Source organism: Haplochromis burtoni, unplaced genomic scaffold (assembly GCF_018398535.1).
Source record: "Haplochromis burtoni strain Fernald_Lab_line unplaced genomic scaffold, NCSU_Asbu1 Contig_186, whole genome shotgun sequence".
In the NCBI taxonomy this organism is placed as follows: Eukaryota; Metazoa; Chordata; class Actinopteri; order Cichliformes; family Cichlidae; genus Haplochromis; species Haplochromis burtoni.
This window is the reverse complement of record NW_024582547.1, coordinates 946,064-959,710: the sequence shown is the minus strand read 5'-3', so window position 1 is coordinate 959,710 and position 13,647 is coordinate 946,064. Positions and strand designations below refer to the sequence as shown.

General features: G+C 39.1%; 1 protein-coding gene and 1 long non-coding RNA gene across 4 annotated transcripts in view; one reads left to right on the top strand and one right to left on the bottom strand.

The window, feature by feature from the left end:
• efcc1 (EF-hand and coiled-coil domain containing 1) overlaps positions 1-7,844 on the top strand; it is a 26,842-nt gene extending 18,998 nt beyond the window's left edge. The window contains exons 3-8 of the mRNA XM_005934517.3: positions 1,923-2,071; positions 2,498-2,633; positions 3,015-3,171; positions 6,196-6,354; positions 6,834-6,903; positions 7,065-7,844. Coding sequence (XP_005934579.1) covers positions 1,923-2,071; positions 2,498-2,633; positions 3,015-3,171; positions 6,196-6,354; positions 6,834-6,903; positions 7,065-7,198 — 805 coding nt within the window. The 3' untranslated portion in view covers positions 7,199-7,844. The remainder of the gene's footprint in view (positions 1-1,922; positions 2,072-2,497; positions 2,634-3,014; positions 3,172-6,195; positions 6,355-6,833; positions 6,904-7,064) is intronic.
• Positions 7,845-7,922: 78 nt separating this feature from the next.
• On the bottom strand, positions 7,923-13,611 carry LOC102289324. 3 transcript variants are annotated; one of them, XR_006054990.1, is made up of 6 exons: positions 13,334-13,611; positions 11,388-12,434; positions 9,579-9,684; positions 9,363-9,396; positions 9,071-9,226; positions 7,923-8,913 (listed from the first exon to the last, which is right to left on the bottom strand). It is a non-coding gene; the product is annotated as an uncharacterized LOC102289324 (long non-coding RNA). The 3 variants fall into 3 exon arrangements; XR_006054991.1 differs by lacking the exon at positions 13,334-13,611 and having other exon boundaries at positions 11,388-11,489; positions 11,613-12,723; XR_006054989.1 differs by lacking the exon at positions 13,334-13,611 and having other exon boundaries at positions 11,388-12,723.
• Between the last annotated feature and the right edge of the window lie 36 nt (positions 13,612-13,647).

Here is a 13,647-nt window from a genome sequence, read left to right as displayed (position 1 = left end):
AATTTTATACAATGTTGTAATTTGTTTTTCAACAATTTTTTGATTAATGTTTTGTTTCCTTTACAATATTATACTTTAATGTATAATATTGTAAAGGAAACAAAACATCAATCAAAAAATTGCTCTCTTTTTTATTCGGGCTACTTAATTTATTTTGGGCTACCAAAAACTGAAGAGTCCCTGCCCGAAGGGCTACCAGGGATTTTGAAATTTTGAGAGCCCTGAGATATATTTATTTTTTTAATTACTTTTGTTTCAGCAACATTAAATTTAAAAACTGTACTTTTGAGTTAAAATATATATTTATAATTTTAATAAATGACAAATTAAAAAGGCATGAACATTTTTTTTGTATCGAAAAAATATCGAACCGTGACACCAAAGTATCGAACCGAACCGAACCGTGAATTTTGTGTATCGTTGCACCCCTAATATATATATATATATATATATATATATATATTATCTAAACAACACAATCAACACACACATACATATATGAATATACAACACAACCACACACCACAAACACACACCACTATACACATAATTTATTTTATTTTATTTTTTTTAGTAACTCAATTCAGATAGAGTGTAGGGTGTCTCCTTTTTATTGACAAATATCCTCACAAGCAGTTGCAGCTAGCTGCCTGTTAAGCCTTACCTCCACTAGTATCAGTATCACTATGTTACTTAGTTACTTAAATAGGAGATATTGATGTCGGTGCATGTTATATGGGTAGTTTGTGGATGCAGCCTGCTAGCTGACTATATTAACATCAAAGTCCTGATCCTGCGGCTGTGGCCTACTGTTAGCCTCCCTTTAACCGTTGCCAATTAAAGTGCAATCAGTCACATGAAGCCTATATTTGAAAAAGCCTTCCACCGTTTTGCTTAAGAGTCCGAGTGTCTCCACAGCAACCAGTTGAATTTTGTGTGTGTTCTTGTCTGTGCTGGTGTGACTACAGCTGCTCCTTCTTTCTTCCAACGTGGCGCCCTCTATAACTTAAACACGACTCTCTGATTGATTGCCTGAAATCTTGCTAAAGTTAACAAGTGACTTCAGTGGTTTCTCTCCAGTGTTGCACAAAGCTAGAGTAATCCACAGATGCAGAGCATAATGTCATCTTACAGCAGGGTTTGCCTTGTGCCAACAGGATATAAGCATGAGTTCTCTGTGACTCTTAAAAAAAATTAATTGTTTTTTCAGAGAGTTAGGCTGCTGAAACTCTTTCCGAGATTTTCTCTCTGCTTTTTTTTTTCTTGGGCAAGACATCATCATCTGGAAACACTTATTCTGTGATTTATGAAGGCCCCCTATCGGATTTCCCCCAACACAAAAGAGCAGACAGCAGAAGAAGCCTAGAAAATTCAAACCATTACAGAACGATTGATCCGCCCAAACTCAGCCTCAGTCTTTTTTTTTCAGGAGGGAATGTTTGAATGTGATCATGACATGAGGAAATATGTGAAATATACACTAAAGGTCTTACACATCTTCTCCTCTGCAGATCAAAAGAAACGTTGCACTTAAAAGTCTTGCATGCTTTACCTCACATCTTGCAAACTCCTGCTAACTCCTGCACACTTAGAGTGGCTCTCTACCACTGACCCACTTTACTGTAAAAATGCCTTAAAGATACAATGTCTGGCTTCAATTACCCCACCCAGATTTGGCGTACAGCATCACAGGCCTCCATAAAATTATCATGGCGGTTGTAGATGTGGCGTAATACACACTCCCTTGTGTTACATGATATGTTCTCTTTGATGTTGGCAATTGGTTTGGACGGAACTTTTCTCATCTGTGCAAATGTGACGAGCGGTTTTAGCCCCTTTGGCCACTGTCAGCTTACATGCAGCAGCACATGTGACTATATTTGCAAAAAAAAAAATGCTGAACTCGCAGCGCTTTCTTTCAGGTCAGAAGTGTCGAAACTACAACTCCCAGGCAGCACCAGTGCAGAGCAGCAGCTGAGTGTCAGCAGCAGGCCAGGACAGAGATGCTGCCTGGATACCCAGCACGACCGCTGTTCCCCGACAGGATGTGCTGTAACGACTCCAGACAAGAGTAAGACAATATTGAATATTAAAGTACAGAATGTATTTTGTGATACTAGCCACTCTTCAATGCAAGTCTAAGCAAAATAGCTTGCAGGTAGGGTAATACTTACCCCATTTTGAAGTGGTCATCATATTCATTAAATATGCTTATACACGCCTATGTTGTTTTGAGGCATCAAACTACACCACATTTTAATTCACTTGCACCTGTAGCACCAACTAACATATATATTTATACTGGAAGCTTAACTCTACAATATTAGAGAGAGAACCCTCACAGTCTACTGCTGGCAAGTACTTGCTAAGAGTCGGGGGGCGGCACTGTACAATTAATTTTTGTTAATGAAGACCTCTGGCTAATACCCTTTGCAATGATCGCAATAACAGTTGGTGATGATGATGATAACAATTATGTACTGTATGTATTGTCCAGTGGAGGAGCAGCTGTTTCGGTCAGTGGAGGGCCAGGCAGCCTCTGACGAAGAAGATGACAAGTGGACTGGAGATCAACAGAGACAAGTGGATGAGGTGAAGAGGATCTTAGCCAGGCTATCCTGCTGTGGGGAAAGGTATTGCATGTTCATGTTATCATAAAATATATCATATATCTGATTGCAGGAATAAGTTAGATTATGGAAGTCTTAATCTATTACCTCAGTAAACATTGCTAGTCACTACTTTCTATTCATCATGAATGAATGATTTTCTGTTTGGTTCTATTTAAATTAAACAGACAGTTAAAACAACATCATAGTTATATTGTAATTGACAGTAAATGCTCCTCTGGAGTTTTCAGGAAAATCCAACCTTATTCAATCATGGCAATGCTAAAAAAAAAAAAGGTCCACAATCCAAAAGGTGACGTCACAGTGTCCATGTCCGTCTCTTGTATACAGTTTGTGGGTCGGTCTGACTGACTTTCCATCTTCTATTATATGTTCCTTAATAAGGTGCGAGGACAAGGCATTCAAAAAGTTAATGTCTAATTTCGGGAGCTCGAGAAGCGAAGAGAGCTGCAGTGCTGTGTTGGAGCTCCTTGAGAGAGTGACCAGGTTGCATAAGCAGCTGGAGCTGAAGGAGAGCCAGGCTGAGATAAACATGGACCAGGTACAAGCCAACTCTGTCATTCCTCACCCTAGGGTGGGTTTCTGTGGTGCCACCTGCCCTCTGTTGGATCTATTTCTATGAAAGGTTCTGTTATTGATATTGTTCTGCTTGCCTTCAATCCCAAGCCTTTTTGTGGCTCTGCACGGTGTGAAACTAGATTAGAGATGACTGCTAAAGGTTCTTCTGAAAGTGGAGGTCTTCATAGGCTAAACCACAGCTACAATCCTTCAACTTCCACCTAACCAAACCACCAGGCCTCCCACACACAGACACGCCTCCCTCTTTCTGGGTGTGGGTGTGTTTGCAGCTGTTTGCCACTGGAGCCGACCACAGAAACACTCCCCTCTTTGTTGCTCCATGACACTTAAAAAAATATAATGAATTTAAAGCCCTCTCGTCACAGTCGAGTGGTATTTTCACAACACAGGAAGACAGGCAGAAGGGGAACCGTGATGTAATGTGTTCCCAGAACATCTCAGCACTCAGAGAGGAAAAGTTCAAACCAAACAAAGTCCTGACAGCGAGGCTTTGTTTATGAGCAGGATGTGTGGGGTGAGACCTTTGTCCTTCAATACACCATGATGTAAAGGTGCACTGCAGGGACTAACATTTCTTATAGAAACCTACAAAAATGGGTTGAATTTTAATGTATTTACAGTTACAGTTGTAGGATAAAGACATGCTGTGGAAGAGAGCCAGAGATTAATAGCAAGTATGATCCAATGCAGGGAAGTGTATTAGCACATAGTGAGTGAGAAAGGTGGCTGAAGAAGAAATGCTAAAGCCTAATCTTGAAAGTAAAGATAGTGTCTGTCTCCTGAATCCAAACTGAAAGCTGGTTCCATAGAAAACTGAATGCTCTGCCTCCCATTCTACTTTTAAATACTGTAAAGTGCTGTAATGGGGTGAAATGGTACTATAAGGTCATTATTGGACCTGATTATTCAAGACCTTGTATGTGAGGAGACAGATTTTTAATTCAATTTAACAGGAAGCCAATGAAGGGAAGCCAATACAGGAGAAATCTGCTCTCTCTTTCTAGTCCCTGTCAGGACTCTTGCTGCAGCATTTTGGATTAGCTGAAGGCTTTTCAGGGAGTTTTTTGGACATCCTGATAATAATGAATTACAGTAGTCCAGCCTGGAAGTAATAAATGCATGAACTAGTTTTTCAGCGTCACTCTGAGACAGGATATTTCTAATTTTAGAGATGTTGCGCAAATGGAAGAACGCAGTCTTACATATTTGTTTAATATGTGCATTGAAGGACATGTCCTGGTCAAAAACGACTCCAAGGTTCCTCACAGTGTTACTGGAGGCCAAGGTAATGCCATCCAGAGTAAGAATCTGGTTAGATACCATATTTCTAAGATTTTCAGGGCCGAGTACAATAACCTCAGTTTTATCTGAATTAAGAAGCAGAAAGTTAGCGGCCATCCAGGTCTTTATGTCTTTAAGACATTCCTGCAGTTTAACTCATTGGTGTGTGTTATCTGGCTTCATGGACAGATAGAGCTGGGTGTCATCTGCATAGCAGTGAAAATGTATGCTATGTTTTCTAATGATACTGCCTAAGGGAAGCATGTATAATGTAAACAGAATTGGTCCTAGCACTGAACCCTGTGGAACTCCATAATTAACTTTAGTTCTTTGTTGGTTTTGGACATAATTAATTAAGTCCAAAACCAACAAATAAGTGGTCTCACATCTTGTGTGAAGAGGGAGAGAAGGAGAAAGATATAAACCACTGCAATGCAGTACCAGTAATACCTACAGCATGCTTTAATCGCTCTAATAGGATATTATGGTTAACAGTGTTTAGCGCTGATCCAGGTCTAGCAGGATAATTTTGTTTCTGAAGGTGACATGCAACAGTTCTATGCTTGTAAAACTAGCAGCAGCAGCAGCAACAACAACAACAACAATAATAGATTTTCAGCCTATTTTAACAGTTGTAGATTCCGAGATTATCAATTCAAACAACCTCACAATCAAAGTAAGTGGGACATGTAGCTACTGTCCCAGGGTTTGAAGTAGGAACCAAATGTCACTTTCAGATGACAAGAATGCACTGAGGCCAAACCTCCAATAAATTAGACTCAATTGGAGTCCAAGTCTCACTGTTAACTGTCAAGCAAATTGTGCATTGCTATGAACTGTAAAGGTGTTATTGTAAGGTGACACAGAGATTGGGTGGTTTGGCAGCAGTTACCTGACGAATGTTGTGCCAACTATTAAGCATGGTGGTGGTACTGTCATGCTCTGAGTCTGCTTTGTTGCTATTGGCAAACCGAACACTGGATGAAATAATGAAAGAAGAAGAGTAGGTGAGAATTCTTCAGCCTAAACTCAAACCATCAGGAAGGTGCCTGAAACTTTGACACAGCTGGCATCTCTACAGGACCACAGACACACTGGTTTTGAAATGAATTAAACAGGCTGAGCTAATAGTAAGGTTTTTAAAGACCTGCTTAGGAAAATTTTCAAATGTGCAGCAAATTCCTCTTTACCTTTTTAGTAGAAATTAGTGTAGTATAGTAATTTTCTATATAAATAACTATTCAAAGACATGGCTATGATACTTTTGATAATGGTAAGTGTCTGCAAACTTTTGACAGGCACTTTAAAAGTTCCTAACTTGTTTTTTTTTTCGTGGTTAGGTTGGTATCTTTTCTTTTAACAAACCCAAAGAAAAGTCCAAAACCAACAAAGAAGTGCTCTCACATCTTGTGGATCAAAAGCACTGGAGGTCTACAGACCTAAAATAAAAAGTTGTTATTGTTATTAAGTCATTGTTGTACTGGGTGACATGTTCATTCATTACTTGTAATATATAATAATCTTAACTGCAATTTTTCCATTCGTTGTCTTGCCATTGAAAATGCTTTAATACCAAATCAGTGTTAATGAAAGTCCTTATATTTAAGGATGTTTTCAAAGGCCAGATGTTCTTCTAAGATGAACTCACAATGTGATTCTTGATTCTGATGCCAGGAGTAACTGGTTCTTGTGCCATGTCTTCCAGATGAAGGACTCCCTGATGCAGGAGCTGCAGCAGAAGGCTGAGGAGACTGAGCTGCTTCAGATGGAGCTGCAGATGCTGGAGACAGAGAGGGTCCGTCTGTCTCTGGTGGAGGAGAAGCTCGTGGACATCCTGCAGCTTCTCCAGCAGCTCAGAGACCTGGTTAGTCACAAGGTTTTGGTTTTTTAATTGTTGAGATAAATTTAGAAAGGACATTTTGACTTTGTAAGGATATTCAAATATTTTTAAATCATTTTAAGGCAGGAAAATCTTGCAAACAAGCATTGAATCCATCATGTGAACTGAATTTCAAAGTAATGAAAATCATTTGCAGTGTTGATAGTTGAGAGACATCCACTGATGGCGCACTGGAATTACTTTTTTCTGGTCAGATATCAAATAGGAAAACAAACAGAAAGCATTTTCCTTGCTACAGGCAAATTCTCCACATGGACATTAACTTGGGAATGTTTTCAAACTAAAAGGCAGCTTTGTGCTGTTGAGGTTTTTATACATTCTTTTGTGTTTGCACTATCCCTTGTCAAACATATGTGAAAGCTTTGTAGTTACAAGATGCAGTTTTCTCATGAAAGTGGCTGTTAAGCACCTGATTCTGTCATCTGGCTCTCTGCTGATTTCAGAACGTCTCACGGAGGTCTCTCGGGAAAATCTTGCTCAGCACTCTGGAGTCTTGCAGCGACCCGCAGCACGGTTAGTAGACCTCACACACCCAATGAAATCAATACAACTCTTGTGACATGAAACCATGAAAATTTACAGTTACATGTGGGAGGGAGTTAAATGGAAATAAACTGAATGGCCTGTCATGTGACTTCCTCAGAAATATCACATCTGTTCTGTTTTTAACACAGGCAAGGCCCATATTCTGGAGGTGCTCAATGCCCTCTATCATGAACTTACTGCTTGTGAGATTCTGTCTTCTGGTAGACCTTTGGAAAAGACACACAGTCAGCAGTCTCTTGATGCCCTCATCATCTCCTGCTAAACAAGACTGCCTCCTGCTGGCCTCGGAAAATGCAAGCGTCTTTTTGGAGGACACTGAAAGCTCAATAGTTTTGATATATGAAGCTGATTGATGTGTATAGTGTATTATATTATGGCGATTATAAGCCTCTTGCCCTGTATCTATAAAGGGATGTTAATCTAGAATTATTGTAGCAAAGAGCTTTATTACATATAACTGAAATACATGCTCACAGATTTTTTTAAAAGCTTCTATTGCACATAAACTTTCAGGATGCAAAAAAACAATTGTTTCATTTGAACTTTTCACAAAAGATACGTAAATGTGAAAATTCAGAAGTGAGTTTAACTTTAACAGGACATAGTGCTCAACCTCTGCTGATCAACCTCAACCTCTGACATAACCATTCCACATCTGCTTTTTAAGATGAAATAAGCTGAAAAGATGATAGGCTACACAAACTGTAGAGAAATATGCAATCTACAGTGTATTTTACCATCTCAGGAGACCACACATGCTTTTATTTTGCAGCCCTTAGGATGCCTCCGTGTTGGGAGATAATGTGGGATCATTAGCCACTTTGTATCTAACTGTGTTGACATGGTCATCTGCGACTATTAAGCAATAAATAAAAATTTGGATAGAAAATGTATTTCTGCTCAACTTACTCAAGTTCCTCTTACTCACTTTTTGAACACAACACAGTCTTCATCAGCATTACTAATCACCTGACAAATTGTACAGAGCTAATGGCACTGGTTGTCTTCTAGCTGCTGACAACACATACTTATCCTGCCACATCTTAAAGCTGTATCTCATGAGCGCACTATTTAATCTGGAATTCACCATCTTTGCCTCTTCTACTGAAATCATTTTAAATATTTCTTGGAACATCAACTATTAGTAGCCTACATGCAATCATAGACTGTATAACAAAAACAAGCTATCAACAACTTATTTTGGCAAACTTTATTTTCTAAGAAGTAAATAATACTCACTATACCACTTTTGATTAAAAGGGAATAAAATTTTTCATTCAGGCTCATATTTATTGTGCTCTCAAGTAACAGTGATGAATGATGCACAAGTTAACTGTTGAGTATGAGAACAAAATTTGGTGAATAAAATGCACTCTGCTAAATTTTTTTACATTTCACTATTTAAAGGATTTTGTAGCCTACTCTGAAACTAACCAACAACCTGGTCAGTGACATAATTTTTAACGCAGTTTAAAAAAATAACTGGAAGGTCAACAGAAATGAAACAACTAGAGGTGGGCGGATTGATCCAAATATGGATAGTATGGATAACAACTCTACCATTGGTATCGGATCGATACTAGCACGATTGGATCAATACTTTGCTTTTTAAGTTCAGCATGTAGCCCGCTGAACTGTGTTAATTATTTCTCTGGAAAAAATAATCCTCAAACATGCACTATGAAAAATGTCCGAACATTTTTGTGTGCTTTAGAGACAGAACATTTTACATTTGAGGTCTCCAAAAACCCAGTTTCAAAACACATGAAAAGCTGTTGAAATTTCCAGGCAAGTATATACATGTTAAATGACAAGATATAGTGTTCAAATAGCATCAATTAACAACTTCAGGTTTTTTATTTCTATATGACAATTTTTCGTGATTAAACAATAAGAACAAGTAGTCTGATGTCCTGTAATCATTACATTGTAATCACAGTCCCCTCTGTGCATCCTCCGACATGCCAAAAAGGGAGGCTGTAAAAAGAACAAAACCAATAAATATGAGTAAAGTAACAAAATAACTCACCTTATAAACACAAGGATTTAGGATCCTTTAGCATCTGCTGTTATTTTCAATCAATTCATCCAAAAAAATAAAATAAATACATAAATAAATAATAGATGTGCTTACAGTCTGAGGAGATTGTCCCCAACACCACAGATCGCACTCACAACACTGTCCAGTGATGCTGCATTTCCCTGCAAACGATCATCTCCTCCTCTCTCAGGCACCTCACAGCCATCACCTTCTCGAAGACCTTTCTCTTTGTCTGGAGGTCTGCAACAGCTACAGTTTATCAACATCAGAAGGGAAAACATAATAGCATATTATCATTCAAGAACAGAACATCCAACTGCTGCTCAGATACTGGGAATTTGTTTAAACAGGATACATTTGAAATATTTATAAATGAAGAGCTTACATTCACTTGTGCTCTGCCAGGGCCAAATGTCGGTCTGGATGAGGGTAATGTATATATTTAGATTAGAATCCACACTCTTCAATTTGTTTGCTAGAACATGCATCACATCCAGCTAAAACAAACCTGGATAAGATTTTATTCTGTTTACAAAGTAGCCGTACATGCACCAAACTGCAAAAGTATCAAACGGCCCATTTCAGAGAAACAGGGACATACCACTTTGTCTTTGTTTGTAAAGATTTTGTTTGCACTCTGATGATGGCGACAAGCTCCTCTATTCGTGCCTGCAACGCTCCAAGGCTGCCATCGGTTTGATCAGTTTCTAAGTGAGAAGAATATTAATAAGAATACAGGATGAGTATAATACATAAAACTGATCACTCACATTCAGCAATCAGTCTTTAAAGCAGAATTTCCAGAGCTAGACTTTCCCTTTAAGGGGGGCGGTACTTTTCACACAAATGTCATAAGTGTATTGTTTCATTTAAGTGGCTGAGACATAACTCCATGTGCCTTTCCAAGAATACTGTAGAAAAGCTGTACTACGTGTGCTATATAGGGTTTGAAATTATCACCAACCAAATGCAGGAAATCTAAACTACTATAACGCACACAAAGTTAACAACGCAGTGTATGCTGTACAGTGTAGCGAGCAATGCTCAGACCTCTACAATGAAGAGACCAAACAGCCACTTCATAAGCACATGGTACAACATAGAAGAGCCAAATCCAGGGGCCAAGACTCGGCTGTCCATCTGCATCTAAAGGACATAGGTCACTCTTTTGAGGATGCCAACATTCACATTTTGGCCAGAGAAGACAGATGGTCTTAAAGAGGAGTGAAAGAAGCCATTTATGTCCACTGTGAATGACCATCTTTGAACAGAGGCGGTGGTTTACGATACCAACTGTCTGCCATCTATAATCCAGTTTTGAGATCCTTCCCAGACGCCTTAAAGCCCACTCACATCCTGGGCCATCTGACTTCAATAAATAACATAATACGGTGGGGCTAGGTTTCACAATGGGTTCACCCAAAACCTTGGCTGATTGGGACCTACAACCGTTTTCACATCTTGGCTAATGATAGTGGATAAATGATGATAGAGGATGAATAGGGGGTCCATGTCCCTCTTGAGGGGACACTCCCATAGGGCTTAAAATCTGGGACTCTCCACCATTTGACCTTAGAACTGAAGAAGCTTTTCAGATGAGAAAAGATGAGATGAACATCTTCAAGGAAACTTAAAGTCCAGAGGCTTTTCTTTCCAAGCTCCTTAGACTTCGATGACCTGGATGACTGAGAACCTTCACAGACAGACTACCAATTGTGATGCAGAGAGAATGAAAATAATACCATAAAAGAACATAATAACTCTCTTTGTTCAGCCTAATGTTACTCTACAGTTCTGTTGTACATCAGTGAGGTGTATGGACTGAACTACAGTGGAGTCTGTTATCATTGACTTGACAGATATTGATTATAAGACATCTGTAACCTTCATGCGCTGCATTATCATGAGACAACAAGTACGTTGGTGTTCAGGTTTATAAAACCATCTTGTACAACAGCATTTCAATCCAGGTACAATCCCATTTGATCAAATGCAACAACTCTGCCACAAATTCTGCTTTTACAAGCCTTATGTTTCATTGTTGACACTGTCAGAAAGATATTAACTCTACCTTAAGTTCATTAATGAGGCCATGGTGGGTCCTATCATTGTATAGGTGTGCATTATATTGAGAGTCACCTTCAGCCCAGTTCTGCACATCAACCACCTATTGCTGTAGTGTGTTGTCATCCACATTTAGGCTCTCCACTTGTTCTCTAAGGATCCTGTGATCTAATAATACATTAATAAATGTCATTCACTTTGACATTTTTAGAGTACTGGTGCTTTTCCCCATTACCACACACATCAAAATTAGTGTAATTCCAAACAAGATAGCAATGCACAGTATGCACTAAAACCTGTAAACACGTCTATTGTGTATGTATTGTGTGACAAAAGGGCCACTTACCATTTATGGTTACAAGAGCCACTATTGCGCCAGGTGAACCCTCAACGTTACCTGCTGTGCAGCCACACACATCATCTGGCCTTTGCACAGGCAACAGCGGCACTAACATTAAAACACACAATATATATAAAAAGAATTGGAAGTCCACTGATACACAATAAATATACAATAACAGCACCCACTCATAGTGCATAGTAAGGGATGTATAGGACTTAAAAACTGTACCTATTTGCTGGTGAAACTCTGATGAAGGCTGCAAAAACCCTCCTGTCATTGCCTCTCTGTTGTGCACTGTGTGAACTGCAATATCACAGTGGGCACAAAGGAATGGAAGAGGCAGTCAGTCCAGGCACCTCACAACAACTTGTTTGCCACACTGACACACACTGTGTGGCTGTGGAGCCAGAGGAGCTAACATATTGTCAATAAGACAAGGCCTGGTCTCTTTCTACTTTTGCAAGGACACCATGTTTCTGATTTCCCAGTGAGTAGCAGCCAACTCAGACGGCGTCTCACAAGTCACAGCTGCATCCTCTTCTCCATCCTCCAACAACTGAAGGAGCTGCTGACGAAGCAACTCAGGCACTAACAGAAAAAAAACATTAAGAAATAAAGAAACTGCCACAAAGTGAACTAAATACTCTAGGCAGTGTGGCTTAGGTTGGAACAATGACCTTGTCCAGCTATGCCGTGGCTTTGGTGAGAGAAGCTTTGGTGCAGAAACTGATGAGTCAGTAAGATAACTAAATCAGTACCTAAGACTGAAGCTCCTTGAATGAGTTACTTCAATATGACAGGGTGAAATGTCACTTTGATGCACCAACAGAAAACATGGATCAGGTAACCTGCATACCTGCACTTTAAAGAAACTGGAGAACCTGAAGGACACATGAACACTTCGAACGATCCACAGCTATGACAAGTGCACAGAAATCTGCAGTAACTCCACATTTAAACATGTTCAGTTGCTTCATTCAACAACCTGTCTTTAGATGAGTGACTGTGACAGCATAAAACTTTTTTCTCACCTTCCTTTTTACTCCAAACCTGGAAGCACACACGACACAGGAAATATAATCAGATCTCTGACAGTGAAGACAAATAAAAGATCTCGACTTAGCTCTGCTAATAATGACACAGAGAAACAAAAATGTACATGTGTGTGTGCAGATTATTTATACACTTATTCACAAAAAAGATTACATTTGTTCATTTTTCATTCAACAGTTCACTAAACCAGTCTTGGCTACATAAAAATGCACAATAAAGCAAAACTGGAGAAACCAATAGACATTTTTAATCCTTCTCTTATATGGTAAATGGACTGGTTCTTATATAGCGCTTTTCTACTCTTCTGAGCACTCAAAGCGCTTTACACAACTTGTGCATTCACCCATTCACACCCATTCGCACAAGCACATTGTTCTAAGTGTCCTAAGTGTTCTAAGTGCTTTCTAAGAAGCATTCACACACATTCATACTCCGATGGATGCATTGAAAAGCAATTTGGGGTTAATATCTTGCCCAAGGATATTTGGCATGCAGACTAGGGGAAGCCAGGAAACCTGGCAACCTTCCTATCAGTAGATGACCTGCTCTACCGCCTGAGCTACAGCCACCCCTATATATGTTCTCATTTTATTTTTACCTATAAACTGAAGCACAAGCGTAAAGAAACACAGACATTTGAATCTGTCTGAATGTAAAGATCTTATCTTTCAGTCTCTTTTCTTCTTGAGTTTCTAACAAAAAAATGTATTGATTTGCTGTAATTACACTGTAACATTACTTTTTCATTGTGAATTTCAGCCTCCTTTTTCACATTTCTGCTGCTATTCTTATGCAATCAGACTGTCACAGCTTTCATGTTCCTCATTTGTTACCAGCTAGAGTTGGTATTAATTAATTAGGTTGGTTCTCAGGAAGCTATGGTGTTAAAGCCTTACCTCCCTGCTTTATATTTTGCTGCATATTTCGTATACAGCACCTCCTTCTGAACGAAAAGGGATTGTTACAACAACGAATCCAGAAAGAAAAAAATCCTAAAACAATAGAGGCAATATCCTTGTTAGAACCGGCCGATTTATTTATGTCCTCTTTTATGGACATTTGTTTTTGTTCTAAGGATTGAAAGATTCTATGGGCTCAAATATTTATGACCACAATTTGAGCCCATATCGAATCAGTATCGTCGATACCACTCTGAATTTTAGCTGGTATCGGATCGGAAAGGAAATCAGTGGTATGCACATCACTAGAA